The sequence below is a fragment of the Nuphar pumila genome, chromosome 9 (assembly GCF_984573655.1).
Source record: "Nuphar pumila chromosome 9, dmNupPumi1.hap1.1, whole genome shotgun sequence".
NCBI classification, from domain to species: Eukaryota; Viridiplantae; Streptophyta; class Magnoliopsida; order Nymphaeales; family Nymphaeaceae; genus Nuphar; species Nuphar pumila.
The window spans coordinates 117,229,381-117,252,434 of NC_143257.1; the positions used below are offsets into that span (position 1 = coordinate 117,229,381).

The window sequence follows — 23,054 nt, forward strand, 5'->3', positions numbered from 1 at the left end:
TACAATAGTACAATACAGTACAGTATGTTGTACAATACAGTACAATACGGTACAGTAGTACAATACAGTACAGTATGTTGTACAATACAGTACAATACAGTACAGTATTGTACAATACAGTACAATATGCTGTACAAGTGGTACAATACAGTACAGAAATATATTCATTTACATATACATATTTAACACTAGGTGGTAGTGAAATGAAATGGGGATCTTCGAAACACGAGCTTAGATTAACAAGGGCAAGTGTCAAGAATGACACTAAAGCATAACCCTTAAAAAGGGTATAACTGGAAAGAAAATAAAAATAAAAATATATTCTTTATTGATATGAAAAACCAATTGCTTAAGAAGCATTGGAATGAAATACAAGAGGGGCTGCACCCCTTTATATACACAGCTGAAAGATGACTCAATAGAGTTGTTGGACACAGTCCAACAGCTCTATTTAGAGCTGTTGGAATGTGTCAGTCCAACAGCTCTATTAAGAGCTGTTGGACTGTGTCAGTCCAACAGCTCTATTGCTAGTCAAGTCTAGACAGGACTTGACTAGCAACAGTCATTCTAGTTCAAACTGAACTAGATGACATAAAGACAAAAAATAAAAATAAAGGAAAAAAATTACATAAAAGAAAGAAATAAAAAATGTATTTATATATATATATATAATATTATTATATATACATATATGTACAGTTTTACATTTTAACACTTCCCCTCAAACTTACGGTACAATGAGCAAAAGTTTGTCTAAGAGAAAGTGAAATCGGGGAGCAGCGAGAGGCTTTGTAAAGAAGTCTGGTAACTGATATTCTGAAGTGACATATGGCAGATCAATTATCCCGTGTAGATATTCCTCTCTGACGTAGTGACAATCCATTTCGATGTGTTTGGTGCGTTCGTGGAATGTTCTGTTACTGGCAATGTAGATCGCACTTTTGTTGTCACAACACATTTGTGAAGCCTTTGTTGCTTCAGCTCCCATGTCAGCAAGCAGTCGTCGGAGCCATCCATGGTCGTGGTTGCCATGGCTCTGTATTCAGCTTCGGTGGATGAGAGAGATACCTTCTGCTGCTTTTTACACCTCCACGAGATCAATGATTCCCCTAAAAAGACACAAAAGCCAGTGGTTGAGTGCCTGTTATTGGGATCACCTCCCCAATTAGCATCAGTAAATGCAATTAAATCAAGAGAAGAGGAAGAAGATAAGAAAAGTCCTCGTGAAAGAGAGGACTTAATGTATCTGATAATACGCATGACTGCTCCCATATGAACAGAAGTAGGAGCATGTTGAAATTGACTTGTTGTATGAACAACATGTGTTATATCTGGTCGGGTAATGGATAGATAGGAAAGTGCCCCGACAAGCTGTCTGTAAGGAGTAGGGTCTGCAAGAAGTTCTCCATCGTCAATCTTCATTTTAACATTAACAACTTCTGGAGTGTCAACTTTCTTATCATCAGTAATACCAGACCTGAAAACAATATCAAAAGCAAATTTAGTCTGAGATAATAAATATCCTCTAGGAGAATAAGCAACTTCAATGCCTAAAAAATATCTCAACAAGCCCAAACCAGTCATTTCAAAAAGAGATTTAAGAAGTGTTTTGATTGTTTTAACTCCCTGTTTATCGCTTCCGGTGATGATCATATCATCCACATAGAGAAGAAGCACAATGATCCCTGCATCAGAATTCTTAATAAACAAAGCAGTGTCAGTTAAACAGAATTGAAAACCAATATCAATCATAACACGACTAAACCTATCATACCAAGCTTTTGGTGCTTGTTTAAGTCCATAAAGAGTTTTTTCTAAGCGAAGGACTTTACCCTTAGGAATACTTAGACCAGGAGGGAGTTTCATATATACTTCTTCAACTAGCTTTCCATTTAAAAAAGCATTTTTGACATCCATTTGAAAAATAGACCATTTTTTGATAGAAGCTAAGGCAATTAAGGTTCGGACAGTAGTCATACGAGCCACCGGAGCAAAGGTTTCTTCATAATCAATCTCATATTCTTGGGCATAACCTTTGGCTACTAAACGGGCTTTATATCTTTCAAGAGTACCATCACTCTTGGTTTTAATTTTATAAACCCATTGACATCCTATAGTTTTCTTCCCTGGAGGAAGATCTTGAATATTCCATGTAGAAGCCTTTTCAAGTGCATCTAATTCAGCTTTCATGGCTTCCATCCATTTGATATCATTTTTTGCTTGAAAATATGTGGATGGTTCTTCATATGAGTGAATTAATGCAATAACTGCCCTATAGGTGGGTGAGAAAGACTCGTATGATACAAACTTTCTTGGAGGCCTCGAGATTCGGGATGATTGTCTAGTTGGAATGTTAGAATATTTCTCAAGTGCACATGGAGGATTAAACTCTTGTCGCCTGGAATATTGAATACTAGTATCTCTATGAACTTCTTCATTTCAACATTAAGATCAATAATTCTTTGATCATCATCAAAGTTACAGTCAAGGTCATATTCATCAGATGTTGATGTTAGATCTAGCAAAAAGGAGTACTCAGTGACGTCTTTTAATTTTCTAAAATCAAAGAAGCTCTCCTTTTCAAGAAAGGAAACATTTCTAGACACATAGTTTATTATTTTTGAAGTCAAAACATCTATAACCTTTCTGGTTTTCAGCATATCCTAAAAAGGCACAGGGAATCGCACGAGGGGAAAGTTTATCATTTTTGTCAGTAAATATGAAACATTTGCACCCAAATATTCTTAGTCTAGAGTAGTCTGGAGAAATGTTCATAAGTTTTTCAATGGGAGTGATATTTTGTAACGAAGAAGATGGCATCCTATTAATGAGATAGGTGGCAGTTAAGGCAGCTTCTGCCCAAAAGTCTTTTGGGACTTGATTTGCTATTAATAAAGTCCTAGTGGTTTCTATAATATGGCGATGTTTTTGTTCTGCCAATCCATTTTGTTGAGGTGTATAAGGACAAGATCTTTGATGTGTGATGCCATGCAATTTAAGATAATTTTGAAAATTTGTGGATAAAAACTCTCCCCCTGAATCTGTGCGAAAAATAGTAATATCATTTTGAAACTTGTTTTTAACCATATTATGAAAAGTTTGAAAGTATGAAAATACTTCAGACTTATGTTTGAGAAAGTACATCCACGTATGTCGGGAGAAATCATCGACAAAAATAACATAGTAAACAAATCCTCCTTTAGAAATTACTGGTGCAGGACCCCAAACATCCGCGTGTATTAATTCAAGTGGTCTTGAAGAAAAAAAGGTTCTGTTCTGAAATGGTAATCTTTTCATTTTGCCGAGAATACAATCTTTACAATCAAATGATTCAGAGTTACAAAATTTCCCTAGATTTGGAAAATGTTGGATTTTGGCTATATGTGGGTGACCAAGTCTCTTATGCCACAGTTCCAACTCTATTTTTTGAATATTATAACAAAAAGCTTTCTTCGGCATTTCCAAAAAATCCATGTAATAGAGTCCTTCTTTATGGCCTTCCCCAATCAGCTTGCCTGACTGGCGATCCTGTACCCAACAACCATGAGAAGAAAAAGAAATATTACACCCATAATCAGAAATTTGAGATACAGATAAAAGATTTAAATTTAATTTGGGAACATGTCTAATTTCTGGAATAAAAAAAATTGTTTTATAAATTTTTTCAAAATTTCCTATTCCTTCTATTTCAAGAGAAGTCCCATCAACAGTAAAGACCTTTGACACACTTGTTTTATTTTTAACACATTTGGATAGACTTTGATTATTTGGGGTCATATGAAAAGATGCACCAGAGTCAAGAAGCCAAGAAATTTTACCTAGATCAGAAAAAGATGAGGTTGCTGCACCGGTTGAAGCTTCAGATGAGGAAGAGGCACCTTTGATGAGAGGTTGAAGAATCTCCATTAGTTGGGTCAGGGAAACTGGTGCATCCTGATCTTTAGGCTCCGATCCAGCAATTGCAGCTCTTTTTTCTCTCAGCTCCTTAAGTTTGGGTCATTGTGGCCTGTAGTGTCCCGGTTCATGACAGTGATGACAAATAACTTTCTTCTTATCATAGTCACCATTTTGTCAGTTAAAGTGAGGAGGCCTATATGATCGAACATGATTCCCTGGTCTAGACACGACTAAAACGGAATCATCTTCAATTTTTAAAGAACCTTTCCGGAGACGATTTTCTTCCATTGTTAACTCTTCAATAGTTTCAACAATAGAAGGAATTTTTCCCCCGTGAAGTAGGTCCGATTTAGTGGTTTCAAATTTCGGCCTTAATCCAGTGATAAACTGGTAAAAATGTTCAGCATCGAGTTGTTTCTGACGAAGCTCGATGTCTTCGGCACAATGCCACTTTGGTTCTAAAAGGGAAAGTTCTTCCCAAAGTTCGGACAACCCATTGTAATATTCACGAATAGTTTTGTCTCCTTGTGTCATCATTCGAACTTTTTCTTGGAGGTTGCACACGTGTGCAATATCTTTAAGGGAATACATATTCTTAAGGTATTCCCATGCCTTATCGGCATGATCAAATTTGGCAAGACTTGAGCATTTTTTAATGTCAACGCTATTGATAAGTCATGACATTATCTTCGCATGAGATATTCTCTATTCTTTCCATTTCTTCTCGTATGAGGCAATAGCCTTGATTTTCTCTTCTTCCGATAGAGGGACCTCTTTATCTCCCTCCTTTTTAGTAAGAGATAGCTTAGGTTCCGAATCGGAACCATCCACAATCCCCCATAAGCCTTTTTCCCATATATGGTGCTTCATGATTGAAGCCCATGTTACATAGTTCGTATCGCTTAGTTTCATAGGCATGATGGTAACTTTATCATTGTCATCCATCGATTACAAGGAGAGAAAGAATAGGGATAGAAGAGAAACAAGAAGGAAAATGAAAAAAAAAAAAAAAAAAACAATACAACAAGATGTGAAATCTTCTCCAATGAAGTGATAAAACACTTCTCTTCAAGTGGCAAACACTTTTGCAAACGGGCACGGAAACGGAGGCAGCTTTTCCTCAAGATTTAGTACTTCCGCGGCTCTGATACCATGAAATGAAATGGGGATCTTCGAAACACGAGCTTAGATTAACAAGGGAAAGTGTCAAGAATGACACTAAAGCATAACCCTTAAAAAGGGTATAACTGGAAAGAAAATAAAAATAAAAATGTATTCTTTATTGATATGAAAAACCAATTGCTTAAGAAGCATTGGAATGAAATACAAGAGGGGTTGCACCCCTTTATATACACAGCTGAAAGAGGACTCAATAGAGCTGTTGGAATGTGTCAGTCCAACAGCTCTATTGCTAGTCAAGTCTGGACAGGACTTGACTAGCAACAGTGATTCTAGTTCAAACTGAACTAAATGACATAAAGACAAAAAATAAAAATAAAGGAAAAAAATTACAGAAAAGAAAGAAATGAAAAATGTATTTATATATATATATATAATATAATATTATTATATATACATATATGTACAGTTTTACATTTTAACAGATAGATCCCATGGACTTCTGCAGAAGTAGGATGCATCCGTTGCCACGAATGCCTTTGGGGAATCCTCTCTTGTCACCGACCGTCCTCTTAGGAGCGGACTCAGCTAGCTATCCGAGGTATTGAAAATACATGACATAATAAACCCTCGGATCAGTCTCAGTTGTTTTTATGTTTCGTGTTTGTGCGTACCCACAAGTCAAGCTAATATCGAAACAAAGTTATCATGTTCACAATATTGATTAGTTGTGCATCTTGAGTTGATGAACTGTTGATTGCTTATGCTTATATCTTGTGTTAATTAATTGTTTATCTGTGTTAATGAACTGCTTATATCTTGTGATGGTTAACTGATTATTGTTTGTATAATCAATTGCTCATGCTAGAGTTAGCTTATTTTCTTGCGTAATCAATTACTTATCATGATTAGAATGACATGCATTGCTTAATTTTGTTCCATGTTGTCTTACTTGTGCACCTACTAGTTTTTCGTGAAACTGCACATTTTATGGGCGCAGGTGATGATTAGGTTACCAGACGGTCGATGGCGCGATGCAAAATGGCTTGAGGTCTCACTTTTTCTGCTTGCAGTCTTCGTCCTGGTTACCTATTTTGGTTTTGAATTTTTGTTTAAGAGGAAACCCTAATTTTATACAAACTGAAAGATTATCTTTAATATATATGGTTCACTAATTGTCTTGTTAAATTGTTTTTGTTGATGATGGTTTTTTGTGCTAACGCACCCAAAGTTGTCAACTTGCCTTTCTTTTCAAAAAAAATTGTTTCTGCTGATTCTTTACAATAAAAACTCTGAAAAATGAAAAAAGGTTTTCTAGTATTTTCAAAAGTCTACAAGTTTGAAATTTTGGGGCGGTACAACGAAGGAACACGAGAACCGAGGCAGGAGAGAGAGAGAGAGAGAAAAGATGTCGGCTGAGAGACTCGTTCACTTTCATTAGGGCTAATCTCTATGTTAAATAGAGAGAGGCCAAACTAACAAATTACATACAAGTCCCTTGTTAAACATATGTTTAAGAAAACTTAAACTTAAACCTCTTAATCTCAACACTCCCCCTCAAGCTGGAGCATAGATATCAATCATGCTCAGCTTGTCACAGCATTTTGAGAAATTTGGTCTAGCAAGAGGCTTAGTAAACATATCTGCAACTTGGTCCGCCGACTTTAGATATTTGGTAGTGATATAACCAACTTGAATCATATCTCTTACATAGTGGCAATCAACCTCAATATGCTTTGTCCTCTCATGAAAGACCGGATTGTTCGCTATATATATGGCAGCCTTGTTATCACACATCATGGTCATAGGAGAGGAAACCTTCACCTAAAGATCATTTAGAGCAGTACGAACCCACATTAATTCAGCAGTTGTTTGGGCCATAGCCCTATGTTCTGATTCTGCACTCGACCTAGCAACCACATTTTGCTTCTTACTTCTCTATGAAATTAGGTTATCTCCCAAAAACAACAGAGTCCTGTGGTAGATTTTCTATCCACTATAGATCCTGCATAATCAGCATCAGAGTAAGCCACTATCTTCAGGGTTCCACCTTTCTTGAATAATAACCCTTTTCCAGGAGAGGATTTTAAATACCTAAGAATCATTATAGTTGCATCCCAGTGTACCTCAGTTGGTTTGTCCATAAATTGGCTAACTTTGCTTACTGCTAAAGCAATGTCAAGCCTGGTCACAGTTACATATAGTAGCTTCCCTACTAGAGAGCGATAGCTTTTGCTATCAACCGGTTTCGACCCTTCTTCAAACAACTGAACTTTATGGTCCATGGGAATATTTGTTGGTTTAGCTCCCAACATTCCAGTTTCCTTTAATAAGTCAAGAACATACTTCCGTTGAGACAAAACCATTTCTTCACGGCTCCTGGCAACTTCTATACCCAGAAAATATCTAAGTAAACCAAGGTCTTTTGTAACAAAGTGTTTTTGAAGATGAGCCTTTGTAGCTTTAATATCTTTCACATCATCTCCTGTAAGAATGATGTCATCCACATATACCACCATCACAACTATGCCTGAGTTAGTTTTCTTGATAAATAATGTATGATCTGCCGCCGACCTATTAAAGCCAAAATTTGACATTACTTCAAACAACTTTTGAAACCATGCATGCGGACTTTGTTTCAAGCCATATATCACCTTTCTCAATCAGATCATAAACATATATTAAAAAAAAAACAGAACACGTCAATCACGACTCCCTGGTACATGATCAGATTTAAATTCAAGCAAAGCAGAACAACGTCAACACGTCAAACACGACTTTCTTTTTTCTGATCAGATTTCAGCAACTACGAAACAGAATATTCACCACAACTTCCACGAAGAATAAATTTAATTTTTTTTTCTCGGCATGACAATAAAAATAACCACTCTGCCGTAACACCCAACCATGCTGTAGTCGATCCAGATGCAACACTCTCATCGATCTGTAGATCTGATTACATATCTATGTCCTGACTTTAGTCAGTCATTAGATATGTGATCAGATCTATGCACTTCAATGGATAGAACAATAAAAAAAATTTGACCACACCTGTTTACGTAATCAGGCTCCAGAGATCCAGCAGCTCTGATACCATGTAGCGACTGGACGAAGGAACACGAGAACCGAGGCAGGAGAGAGAAAGAGAGAGAGAGAGAGAGAGAGAGAAGATGTCGGTTGAGAGACTCGTTCACTTTCATTAGGGCTAATCTCTATGTTAAATAGAGAGAGGCCAAACTAACAAATTATATACAAGTCCCTTATTAAACAAGAAATATCAAAATAACCTATGTTTAAGAAAACTTAAACTTAAACCTCTTAATCTCAACACACTTCTTACATGGGAACCTCAATGAAGTTCACATGGAGCAGCCTGCTAATTATAATGGAGATCCTGTACTTAAGGTTTATGAATTAAAGAAAGCAGTGTATAATTGAAATAAGCTCGCACTATTGGTTTGAAAGTTTCTAAAGTACTATTTCGCAAGTTTTATCATAATCAAGTTGATTGTTCTTTATTCATGTTCAGAAGAGATAAATGTAGCCTGTAAGGGCATTTCAATCACTTTCCATAGTCCTATGGTGTGTGGTAGCAGCCTGTAAGAGTCATGATTATTTTAATTTGTCACAATGGTAAAAGATGCAGGTAAAATCAAATGTAAGGGAATAACAATAATTGTAGCATGTTTCCTAATATATATATATATATATTCACTGCAGTCATTTTGTACATGCAAGCTAGTAGAAAACGTAGAACATCACCATTTTTTCACTTTTTTCTACTTTTTTTTGTAATATAACCTTATAGATGTGATATGTATAGTTTTTTTCAGTAGAAAATGGGTTTCAGATCATGTTTTTCAACATGTAAGTTGGTTTTCCAAAGGCTTAAAAAGTCAACCACCCACGATGTACCAAAATTTCAAAACTCAAAAAGTCATAGTTTTACATCAAAAAAAGATTATCCAAAGTGTGATCCCTAGCAAACAAACCATGGTAAAAACATCTATGAGGTCAAATTGGTGTATACTGTTAAAAATAGGTTATATATATGTACATATACATGTCTGTAAATTGTTTTTATAGTCAGGAGCATTTTGATAATTTTCCCCTTTGTAATAGGCATTGTTCATTAGGAACAGTTTTTACACTTTTTATTTTTATTATTTTTTTGTCTTTTAGAATTAGAGCATGGGCTCTATGATCTTTAGACCATAGAGTCGTTGGGGGCTAGCCCCCAATGACTCTATTGGGAGCTCCCCAATGGCTTCTTCAAGTGTATATATAGGAGTGTTTGACCCCCTTTGTTTTTAATGCTTTTGCTTAAGCATTTCATCAATAAAACCTTTATTTTTTATATTTTGTTCTCTTATTATAGCCATTCTTGGCTTTTGTATTGTCCCATAGTGGACTTGTGCGTGTGCACTTTGTGTTTATGATATTGTAAGCCCTTGGAGGCCCTTGTATTGTGTTTTCACATATCTCATTACATATACAACTTGCACCTATGATTTTCCAAGTAGATTCTACATACAATAGACAGTAGTTAGTAGCATATATATATATATATAACAAAATAAGTGGATGATATTTAAGATGATTTTGACATGTTACACGAAGACATCTCACGGCTCCTGTGAGAAAGGTTGACAATGTACCAGTAGAAAAAACTAAGAAAAGATGACCACTGAAGACTTGGAAGGAAGCAGATAGAGGTGACATGAAAGATTCTAAGGTTACAAAAGTTATAGGTCTAGATAGACAGAAATGGAGAAATAGGACTTGCAAAGCAGTAGGGATGCAAATGGCTTGGATATGGTCAGATATCTGATCCGAGTCCAACATGTTTTTTCGGATATGGATCTTTTAAGTAAAATTCGAATTGGATTCGAATCTGTTCAATCGGATCACTTTTGGATTCGGGTCAGATTCAAATCAGCATTTTAAGTTGGATTTGGAGTTGATCCAAATCAAAATCCAAACCGAATTCTTTTTTTTTCATGTAAATAGCTTGTGGAAAGGAAAACGAGAAAACAAGAAGGAATATATGCATGTGAAAAGAAAAAAATGACAAGAATCAAAGAAAAGACTGGGATCAAACTAAACTTGGATAATTGTGATTTACTAAGCTTAATGGGTCTGAAACCATGAAAATCCTTGCAGAGGAAACTGCTATAGTAGAAAGAGAAGAGTAGGCATACATGACTCCTAACTCCTTAATAGTGAGGGGTGGCATTTTTTTCCATATTGGTCCCCATCTTATGGGCCATAGACAAATTCACATGTCCTATGGTGATTGCCAAGAAGATCCATATCTTTTGATTAACCATGGAAAAAGTATCCATGGGGTTAACTCCCATCAAATTGATTGACATAAACATTATTCTCTTGGTTAAATGACATATATACGCACAAGGAAGATTTTGGAATGCTATATATGTAAGGGATGTTACTGGAAAAGCAAATTAGATAAGGTCCTTTTATAGGTTTCATGTGGGTACCATGACTTGATTTAGGATTTTCAACAAACACTTGCTAAACTTTTTTTCTTTCCCACCTAAAGCTTGTATGTGAATCATGGTGTTTGCATTTGTTTTAATGATGAGTTTGTTATTCATTACTTTTGTACACTAGCCACCAATTATTTCCATGTTTTGTTCCCCTATTTTTGTACTTACAGAAAATACTTTCATGTGAACAAGGTTACCAACTAATCTCTTTATATATATTGTATTTTTTTTCTTTTTATCTTAGGTTGTAAGGAATCTCTTGTATATATATTTTTTCTTTTTCTTTTCCCTATTTGTTTTGATCATAAATGTAACCATGTCCTTTTGTCGTAAGCTATGTTCACTTTGTAGTGTACATAGCTTCTAATGGTCATAAGCTACGTACAATACAAAGTGTACTAGCCTAAGGGAACTGGCCGTTAGCTATTCCTAATCGATAGTATCCTTTGTGTTCTATATATATGGGCCATTGGCACCCTTCGCAATCCAATGCATTCTTTGTGCATTATTTCTATTAATAAAATAATATTTTTCAAGTGTTGCGAGTGCTTTCTTGAGATCTCTCTGTGGTTCCCTTGTGGCTTATGTGTGTGAGCCCTTAGTGGCATATGTGAGTGCACTTGTGCCTTGTATTTGTCCTCATGAAGGTTATGAATTTGTGCTTCATTGGTGGACATATCATCACGTAATCCTGAGATGAAGATGTAACGACCCCAACTAAGCCTCGAAAAATAGTGATTTTTTTTTTAAACAATTACAGAAAAACCTCCCAAGGACTCAGGGTACATTATAGATTTAATATTACCAAACTACAAACCATTCCATGCATTGAATCAACTTGAAGTGATAAATCAACTTCATTAATTAAATCAATATGCCAAAAAGTCTAGAATATAAAAATTGATTTTATCAAAATCATGCCATCTAGTTAGAACCCAGACACCAAGTCACAAGTCTTTTGTATCATCCAGCTAGCCAGTCCTAGACATCACTGAGCATTTGTGCCTATAAAATAGTTTTAAGAAAACGGGTAAGAACCGAAGTCCTCGTACGAATTTCTCTAAAAATCCAACCAGTAAAAAAAATAGCATAAATTAACTCCTGCATAAATTTCAAAGGAATTCAGAAGCAATAACTTACCACAATTATCTTATCATTCAAGTATTCAACCAAATATCATGCAAAATCAATTATGTAAATACGTATGAACTAATGTTGAACAGTAAAATATGTATGATTCAATGCACATGAATGAATAACTTATTAAGTTATTTATCAGAGTTGTTTTTGCATGAATGTCCCTATTTAAATGCACACAAATCTAATTTTCATTTTTTCTTAAACCCGTGGATACTCAAAACGGGCACAAATTCTCAAAGTTTAAGTTAGGTTCTCAATCATAGCTTGACACACAATTTATATTTTATTTACTGAGTTCCACATTTGTTCCTCGATCGATATCAGGAATCCTCACCTAATGTTAGGACATCAATGAAAATTTTCAACCATTGACATCACTTTCTTGGTATATCGATAACTACAGTTGAGTCAACAACACCACCCCCAGGAAAAATAGTTGAAAGTTCCCTAAAATCGTGGTCGAGAGGTGAACCACACATCGAGTTCGGTGGCATAATTATACACGAAGTTTTAGTATCCTCACGGTCCCTCATGATCGCCATCCAAGATTCTCACACTGTTAAAGAGACATCAAGGAAGAGATTAATTGCATTTCAAATCAATTTCAAGTTCTTTACGAAAGAACCGTTTTACAAATCCAAATGCAAAACAAGCAATTTTGGTCCTTGGCCCTCATAATTTAACAATGTAATTAAATTTGAAAAACGAATAATTTCGAGAAATTATTTTGCAATGCATAAACAAAATCAACAACATTGGAGCAACACATGCTCCTAGCCTACACAGCCCGCAATGGTTCACACATAACCATTAACATATCTCAACAAGTAATTTATGCAAATTGCAAAATTTCAGTGAACATGAGTACACACACAATTTTTAAACATGTTCACAATACGCATTCAAAACACAAAAAGATTGCATATTAAGCCAAGCTTATACACATGCGAATAGAATCTTGCAGACCACACCATTCATGAACAATTTCATGCATATTATCAATCAAACATGCATATGATCACAATCATGCAAACATCTAATTATTTTCAAAATTCATGCGTATGATATGCACAATTGCAAACTGATCGGTTTAGGATCAGATTTATGTATCAAATCAAAAAATACATATTTCGATCAGATTCATGTACTTGATCATCTTCATGTACATAAATCGGTTATACAAAAATTTTCAAATGCCGATCAGATTCGTGCACATGATCAATTTTATGAACATGAATCGACTATGCAGTAATTTAACCACTGCTGGTCAGATTCATGTACATAATCAGGGTCGTGTACATGTATCGACCCACTAGAAAATATCACATACCAGTTAGATTCGTGTACATGATCAGATTCATGTATATGTATCGACCAATCAGAAATCATCAACAGCTAGTCAGATTCATGTACATGATCTGATTCATGTACATGTATCGACCAGTCATCAATAACATCAGCTGGGCCGATCCATGTACATGTACATGAACAAGTTCATGTACATGGATCGGCCAGACATGTATTAACAACAACTGGTCTAGACATGTGACATAAATGATCATATCAATAGTTGGCCGATCCATGTACATGATCAGAATCATGTACATGGGTCGGTCAGTCATACATAATTATATCAGTAGCTAGCTGATCCATGTACATGATCAGAATCATGTACATGGGTTGGCTAGTCATACATTAAATTCAGCTGGGCAGAAAAATAAGTAAACAGTTGGCCAAAAATGAATTAAATTCAGTTTGGCTGATTCATGTACATGATCAAGTTCATGTACATGGATCGGCCTGCAAAAATAATCATCTAAAAATGCTAGCCTGATACATGTACATGATCTGATTCATGTACATGGGTCGGCCAAACCTGAGTAAACCTGTTAACAACTGCATACATGAATCAAACTCAGTCCAAGAAATAATCGGCAGGCTGAAATACAAATATATATTTATTTCAATGCATGATGATATAATCGACAACACTAAAATGCATATGTATATTTCAGAAACATGAGCCAGAAATCAGCAAGTTCATGAACACATATGCGTGAGCATGAAATCGACAAATCCGAATTACATGCAGATTTTCAGATGCATGAACAATAAAAGTCGACAAATCTGAAATACATGAATACTTTTATATGCATGAACAATAAAAGTCGACAAATCTAAAATACATGAATACTTTCAGATGCATGATCAAGAAAGTCAACAAATCTAAAATAAATGAATACTTTCAGATGCATGATCAAGAAAGTCGACAAATCTGAAGTATCTATATATATATACATATATACTCAGATGCAAAAACAAGAAAATTGACAAACCTGAGTATATATATATATATATATATATATGCATGAGGAAAAAAAATCGACAAATCTAAGTATATACATATATATATTCAGTATGCATGAACAAGCGAAATTCGACAAATATGAATATATATATATATATATATATATATATATATATATATATATATATATATATATATATATATATATTCAGTATACATCGACACACCTGAAATATATATTCAGATTGCATGAACAAGGAAAATCGACAATCATGAAATATATATATATATATATATATTCAGATTGGATGAATAAGAAAAATCGACAATCATAAAATACATACATATATATATTCAGATTAGATGAATGATGGAAATCAACAATCATGAAAAACATTATATATATATATATAATCAACAATATATATATATAGCTTTGAAATCAGATTTTCCTTTTTCCGCTCTAAACCTATGCCCAAATCAATTTATACTTATTCCTTCCCGTGTGAATTGAGAGAGAAACTGGTACCTTGAATCGAAGATCGGAAATGGACTAAAAAAATCAATGGATGTTTTTTTTTCTTCTTTTCCCTTTTCTTTCTTTTTTCTCTCTTTTCTTTCTCTCTCTAACTCACTCTCTCTCTAGAACACGAGTTCTAGAGAGGGACAGGCTCTAGCCCTCTTTTATATTTGTTTTAATTATTCTAGAGAGGGGGTGACGTCCCCTCTAGATGATCTTTATTTGAGTAGAGTTCTACTAACTGGAGAATTCTACCTCCTTATCTTCTAGATCTTTAATATTTTTTTATTTAGTTAATATTCTAAAAGAATATTCCATGGGGGACGCCCCCTTTTGGAAGTTCTCATGGGGTAGAGTTCTACGCCAGGTAGAACTCTACCTTATCCTTAGTCTATTTTAAAAGTAGTTTTTAAAGCTTTAAATTTAAATTTGTTTTAAAATTGTCGTGGATACGGATCCAGATTGGATCCAAGTCCATATCCATATCCATATCCAAATGAATCCTAACCTGAATCAGATCCTAGTCAATATGGATCTTGGACTGAGTCCAGATCCATATTAACATGGATCAAATGGAGCGTGTCCAATCCGATTCAAACCAAAAAAAGCTCAAAAATAGAGGTCGGTCATTTTTGAAAAACACATTTTTGGGGCCAACCGTAATCCGATATCTAATTTAAAATTTATATTTTAGACTTTAAAAATCAGGGAAAAATTATGAGATATCACAGAAGATGCAAACAATCAAAGCATTATTAAATGGAACATCCCCAATGGTTTGTGTCTATTGCAACCATGAACCCATTCACCCAATTCAAGAGCACCTAATTGAGCACATGCAAAGAGAACACATAACAAAGTAATCTTATTTCATTCTACATCCACAAGCTGCATCTTTTTAAAGAGTACAATGGCCTCATTATGTTAGTACACTTGTAAACACTAATTAGCACCATCCAGGAGATCACATCATTCTTGGTCATTTGCTCAAACAGCTAGTTTGCAATGTTGATATCCTCAAAACTAACACACAGCAACCACGGCATTCCATGAGAACACATCTCCCAGAGAAATTTTGTCAAACAGCTAGCACATGCAGGATAAACACCCACAGGCCTGGACCAAAACCATCTGAACATAAACACCCCAACATGAACCCATCCTAACTTCCTGAGCATGGATTGTTGTAGCAACCTCTATCGCAAAGAGGTGACCCTAATTAGGTATTAGTAAACAATGCTTAAAAAAAACATTACAATGATTACATCATACACCACAAAGGATAGCACAAAAAACACTACAAGCCAAGCATTACAAATCTGCCACCAATTAATTGACTATAAAGAAATTTTTTCTAAAGGTAGTGATGAACGAAAGAAGATGGAGAAAGCAGAAAGGAAGAAGACATGGAGAATGAATAGAAGAAATTACTAAGATTGAAAAATATGATTGCAGGAATTAAACCAAGAGACCAAAAGAATATGGAGATGTTAAGAAGAAAAGAGAATATGAATAGTAGGAAAAAAACAAGTTGGATAAGAATGCAAACTCAAAACTAGATCATAACAATCAGATGATCTGGTACCACAAAAATCTTGGGCTAAATCTACAGCAAAAAGATAACAGAAGAAAAACAAGAATAACTAGCAGCCTTCATTCGCAGTCCCATTGATGTGGCATGATGGAATATTAAATTTCATTAACATATCGATTTGCCCAATTGGGTTGATTAAAAACAATAATTGGGACTAACAATAACAAATGCACATCAAAGTGTAAAACTAATGCAAAAGTCTACAACTTTGCCACTATGCAGGATTACAATAAGAGGGTGCTGATATTATGACATTACCACTCATGAATAGACTTCAGCACTACAAAGAGATGAAAGTTCATCTCATTTTTTGCTAATAATGAGAAAATAAAACTTATAATACACATACCGCTGCCCCAATGATTTCCTTCAACCCATCATCATCGACACCGCTGCGAAGGGGATCTCTTAAACTTACCTGTCACAAATTGCAACACAAAAATGGAAATTTGATATTTAAAATGACATGTTGAAATAACTACAACTTATTTAAGCAGCAGCCAACCAATGTCAAGCTCTTGAGATCTTCCCTGGCATCCTACCCGAACCAGTTGGATATATTTATCCAATAGACACCCCTATGCAATTTATTGTCAACATTTGTCGCATGCCAAAAAGTGATGTGAATCCCAGAACATTAATATAAACTGCAGAAGATGCTCAAAGAGAAGACTGCTGATACAAGAACTTAGAAAACTCTCATTTTTCTCATTACCAAGTTCATCATAGATGCAAACTATTGCAAGATAAATAATGAAACAGCAGTCATTTTGTATTCATAAACTGCATAGGACACAAACATCAAATAGTTTCATGTTAGAATTTTAGAATTCCAAGATACACAGTATGAAGTGCATATTGATAATGCTGATCAGGTAGGAGTTATATGAAAAAAGAAGCAGGACGTTCTTTCCATTGGACTAGTGCTTAAAAGTTTTCACCAACAGAAGAGGGTACTGCAACTCTCCAGATATGACAGAGGTTCTGGTTTTAGAACTTTACACTAGGGATGCTTTCCCAGTAACAGTGGTGGTCACCAGACATGGACCTAACCAAGCAGATGAAAGAAACAGGATGCTCTTTCTGTTTAGACCAGTTACGAAAATCATACCAATCCATCAGTGCACTGCATCAATCCCTATTTAACAACATTAGAATGCGTAAACTTTCTTTCTTTCCTTTTTTTTTTGTGGGGGGTTGTGGGGGGGGAACAAAAAGACATTCCATTGTGGAAAATAATAGCCAAGATGTAACAATAGTGCAGTCCAATGTCTCTGGACGCAACAGGAATTTATGTTTCTTTTGTACCATACTGTAAAAACACTTTAGTTAGAGTAGTTTCGGCATTTTTCTAATGTTTTTGTTATAAGGTAACTCCTAATAAGGAAACACAAATAAGTCTTGTATAACACATTGAAAAACTAGAATGAAATCCATCGGTTTCCTCCTACACCCTCACTCTAGGGTTTCAATAAAGACAGTATCAGTGCTAGAGGGAGAAATTATGAGGTTGGGGCAAAGATTATCAGTCGAGTTTGCACTGAACATGGTGAAAATATAGGGTTGTTGGGTTTTTTTGCCTGAAGGGCAAATTTGGGTGCTAACATCATCTACAGGTGGGATGTCTGGGCAGTAGAGTGTTGGGTTTGAATTGGTATCAGTTGCTGTCAAAGCATCTGAGAACATGATTTCATAAACAAGCCCCACTCGATTTCGAGATCTGTAGGGGAAGTTGTGAATTTTTCACTATTTTCAGTATTAGGGAAACGGGGCCTGCTTTGAAGAAACTTGATTTCTGTTTCAATTTGGATGTTTTATTGCCTTGATTTATTTGTCTTATAGTCATTTCTACAATGGTAGTAGTGTTGAAATATAGCTATATATATACAGTTATGTAATAGGCAATGCCCATCAAGGACATTTTTTGTCTTTTTACCCTTGTAATAGTGTCTGTCCACTAGGGACAGATTTGTGTTTTTTACTATTTTTGTTATTTTATAATATTGTCTTTGTTATTTAATGTAGGGGGGAGCTCCCCAAAGCCATTCAATATGTATTTATAGGGGGTGTTTAGCTCTCTTCAACTCAATGCTTTTCTTAAGCATTTGTTAAACAATAAAGAAATGTTTTTTATGTTGGTGTTCTATTGATTGGCCTTTAATAGTCATTGTATGCACTTTTGTGTTTTTGTATTGATTTTTCCTTTTGTATTGCCCCCTTAGTGGAATTGTATTTATGATTAAGCACATTGTATTTTGCATTTTCGCTTGTTTCATTGCATGGTATCAGAGCTTCTTGAGTTCTTGGACCTCAGAACATGGTGATCAAGGGAGCAAGTGTTTGTGGTTGGTGTAATCGTGGTCATCTTTCTACCTTTCTTTTTTTCTCTTCATGGAGCAAGAAATAAAGATTGAACTCTCTTTCAAGCTCAATGGAACTAACTATATGATATGGTGTGCCGCAATGGAGAACCACCTCAAAGGAAAGAAGTTTTGAGGGTACGTGATGGGTACTACTCTCGAGACTCTACTAAAGCTCACCAAACTTGAAGGAGGCGTAAAAAAGGCTCTTGAAGGAAAAGAACGAACTAAAGTTATTTGTGATCATCAAATGAAGGTAGAAGATTGGGAGAGCAACCACGGTAAAATCCTAACATGGTTCATAAATAATATCGATATTAAGATATGTGCCAACATTATCAAATTTAGAAAGGAAAATGAGAATGGTTCTTTATGAAGGGTATGTATACCCAAAAAGACCTTGCAAGATAATATTTCTAGAAAAAGAATATTAGAACTACTAAACAAGGGGACATGAGTGTCTGGTGCTACTTTATTGTCTTGTCCCATTTGTCGGATGAGTTGGCATTCCTTGAACCCAAGTGGGTTGCCACCGCAAACGTAGAACTTAGGTGTGAGCAAATGAAAAAAGAATATTTTTTTAATTTTTTCATGGACTATGCCCAGAATTTGAACAAGCTAGATCTTCTTTTATCCATAGATCTTTCGCTATACCTCTTTAAGAGGCTCTTGCCAAAATATACAAAGAAGAAACTCATCTTGGAATGACTAAAGAAGGAGATGAAGTATTGGTTGTGGCTAGACCCGGTAACAATATGAGGTCATATAAGCTTCCACATTTTGCGAGGCAAAAAAACAATGGAAGATCAAGAAAAATTATTTGTCACTATTGCAATGAACTGGGGCATATCATACTGGCATGCCCTAAACTCAAATACAAGGTGGCTTCCGTTAGAGAATCCACATCCAAGAAAGGTGAAGACACAAATGGAGATCTTATAGATACCAGATTACATGAGTCGTCTGTGGTGGCACATGAAGCTATACACTCCATCCGAGCCCCTGGTAAGAAATCTTTTATTCTAAAGATTAATCTAGAAAAAACCTTTGATTCCTTAGACTAGTTCTTTTTATTAAATTGTATGTGCAATATGGGTTTTGGGAAAAAATGAATCTCTTGGGTCGATGGTCTTCTATCTGCTGCCTTGGTTGTTTCTATTAATGGTGAGAATGGGGTGATCTTTCAACCCTTGAGGGGTTTGCGTCAGGGTCATCTTCTTTCACCGCTTCTATTTATTATTGCGATGGAGGCTCTTTCTGTCATGTTATCCTCTATCGAAGCTCTTAGAGTGTTTCAGGGCTGTAGGATCTCGCATAGCATCTCAGTCTCGTATCTCCTATTTGCTGACGACTTATTGGTATTTGGGGAGGCAATGGAACACAACATATGGACTTTATGGATGGTGCTTAGATGCTTTAGAGACTGCGCATAAATGAGGGCAAAAGCCAAGTGTTGGTTTTGAATGACCCATCTAGCGAATTTCAAAGGATGGGCTCAGATATTTTTAGTTGTCAAGTTGGGTCCTTACCAATGAAGTATTTGGGTTTGTCGTTGCATTTAGGGGTATTGTGGGAGTGACACTGGAACATAGTGGAGGATAGGGTGAGGGAAAAGGTCCAGGCTTGCGCGGCCCGTATGCTATCGAGCTTGGGCTGTATTAACCTGGTCAAATTTAATATAATTCCTGCGGTGCTTCGTCTTTTGCAAACTTTTAGGTTGCCAAGGCAGGTAGAAAAGCGTTTGATTATCATTTTCCAATGCTTTATTTGGCCAGGTAAGGCCGACGGCACATCCAACTCTCTTGTTAGTTGGTCCTTTAGGGCTTGTTAGATGGTGCATCCCACACGTCGCACGAGCGAAAAAAAATTGGAGTGAAAAAAGATATTGCTTGCAAAGATCCCATTCTTGAAAAAATGAAATATATCCCCTTTCCAAATAGAACCTTTATTTCTAAAAAACCCATTTGAGTAAATGCATTCGGATGTGTTGGGCTCATCCCTGGTCATGTCTAAAGGTGGCTATTCGTATTATGTTACATTTATTGATGACTTCACTAGATATGTATGGATCTACTTCTTTAACTTCAAATAAGATATTTTCTTTTTTTTTAAAGAATTTTACATGATTGTTAAAAATCAATTTCAAAGCAATATTTCTATACTTAGGTCTGATTCGGTCGAAGAATATATATCAAAAGATTTTTAAAATTATTTAAAACAAAATGAAATTTGTCAACAAAATGGGTTGGCAGAAAGAAAACATAGGCATATCATAGAAACTACTAGAACCCTACTTGTCCTTAAGGATATTCCTAAAAACTTTTGGGTCGAAGCCGTCTTGACTTCAACTTATTTAATAAATTGAATGCCTTCATCATCTTTACAAAATATTTCTTCATTTGAAAATTTATTTAACATGACACCAGATTTCAAGCGATTATGTAATTTTGGTTGCAAATGCTTTGTTCTTACTCATTAAATTGATAAGTTATCTCCAAAAGTCATTTAATGTGTATTTTTTTATATGGAGAAAATAAAAAAGGGTATAGGTGTTTTGATCTTCAAAACAACAAACTATATGTCTCTAAGGATGTAACTTTCTTGGAAAATGAGAATGGTTTTGATAAAAAAGGTAACAAAGAGGAAGTAGACTATATTTTTTTATTTAATCTTTTACCAAAGAAAATACATGGTCTTATGAACCAATCGATTGTGAGATAAATCATAACGAAATTTCTATTTGTGATAACTCTTTAGATAATGATGTCAATAATGAACGTCATGATGATAATGATGATGTGGTTGAGAATCCTTCTAAAAATATACAAGTCTATACCTGACGTGAGCAAAGAGATCAACCATGTGCTCTTGAAAATTATTCACAAGGATTACCCATAGAAGAGTCAACATAAAGATTACCCATAGAAGAGTCAACCCTAGGAATCCAACCGAGTCTCTGTTCCACCAAATAGGTTTGCGTCCTATGACTCCTTTTCTCTAAACTATAAAGCTTATTTAATAGCAATCAATTTTTCATCATAAGTCATCACACTATAATGAAGTCAAAAATTATCCTCGTCAGATTGAAGTCATGAATTTAGAATTAGAAGCACTTAGAAAGGACAACACTTGGGAAGTAGTTAGTCTACCCTTAAGAAAGAAGCTCATGGGATGTATATGGGTATTTAAGGTCAAAACTAAAAGTGGCAAAACTCTTGAAAGATACAAAGCTAAATTAGTTGCTAAAGTGTATGCTCAAGAATATAAAATTGATTATAAAGAGACACCAGTAGCAAGAATGACTAGTGTTAGAACCCTAATAGTCATTGCCTCCATCCAAAAGTGGCTAATTTACCAGTTAGATGTCAAAAATGTCCTTTTCAGTTGTGGACTTAATTAAAAAGTGTACATGGATCCTCCGCTGGGGTTTGATATTGATAGAGGTAAAACTCTTAAACTAAAAAAGCCTTTGAATGGACTTAAGAAAGCCCCTAAGGCTTGGTATGATAGAATTGATGTTGTTATACTAACACTTCTCTTTTTGTCAAGAATACAAGTACTACTATTATTTTTCTTCAGATGTGTGTAGATGATATGATAATCATAGTAAATGACAAAAACAGAGTTAACAAGATTAAAACTATTTTAAAGAAAATTTTTGATATGTTTGATGAAGTTTTTTTATATATTTTCTAGGTATTGAAGTTGCATACTCACCCTGAGGGTATATCTTGTCACAAATAAAGTGTGTTGCTAATATCTGTGTTAAATCAGGTATTTCATATGACAAAAAGGTGGAGACTCCTGAAGTTGTCAATGCAAAATTGAGGCTAGAAGATGGAACATTGCTTGAAGATCTTATACCTTACAGACAGTTGATTGAATCACTCACCTACCTGTCTATCACCAGACCAGATATAGCTCATGTTATTCATACAGCAAGTCAATTTAAGCATGTTCCAACCACCGTTCACATGAGTGCAGTTTTAAGAATTGTTAGATACATTAAAAACTCCATAACTAAAGGGTTTTTCTTATCCTCATCCTCATCCTCATCTTTAGATTTAATTGCTTATACTGATGTGGATTAAGGAGGCAACCCTAATTATAGAATCTTAACAATTGGTACTTGTGTGTTTTTAGGAGATTCTTTAATTTCTTGGAGTTCCAAGAAGCAACAGAAAGTCTCATTATTCTCTATTGAAGTTGAGTATCATGTAATGACTATGACAACCATGGAGCTTGTATGGCTAAGGAATCTTATCAGAGATATAAATGTAATCATCTCCAATCCTTCGAAGATGTGTTGCGACAATAAAAGTGTAATTTATATTGCAAGCAATCACACCTTCCATGAGCGAACAAAGCACATTGAGATGGACTGTCATTATATATGAGATGAATACCTGAGAGGAACTATAGAGTTGCTAAATGTTACTTCATAATGTCAGCTTGCAGATTTCTTTATTAAAGCTCTTCCTGAACATCGGTTTATTTTCCTCTTTAACAAACTTTCAGTAATCAAACTATAAGTTTAAGGGAGGGTGTTATATATATATATATATATATATATATATATATATATATATATATATATATATATATA

At 35.0% G+C, this 23,054-nt stretch overlaps 1 protein-coding gene across 1 annotated transcript in view; it reads right to left on the reverse strand.

Moving 5' to 3' along the window:
* CNX2 (cofactor of nitrate reductase and xanthine dehydrogenase 2) overlaps window positions 1-23,054 on the reverse strand; it is a 53,876-nt gene that overhangs the window by 17,174 nt on the left and 13,648 nt on the right. Inside the window, exon 6 of the mRNA XM_090017866.1 lies at window positions 16,438-16,506. Within this exon, the coding sequence (XP_089873992.1) occupies window positions 16,438-16,506 (69 nt within the window). The remainder of the gene's footprint in view (window positions 1-16,437; window positions 16,507-23,054) is intronic.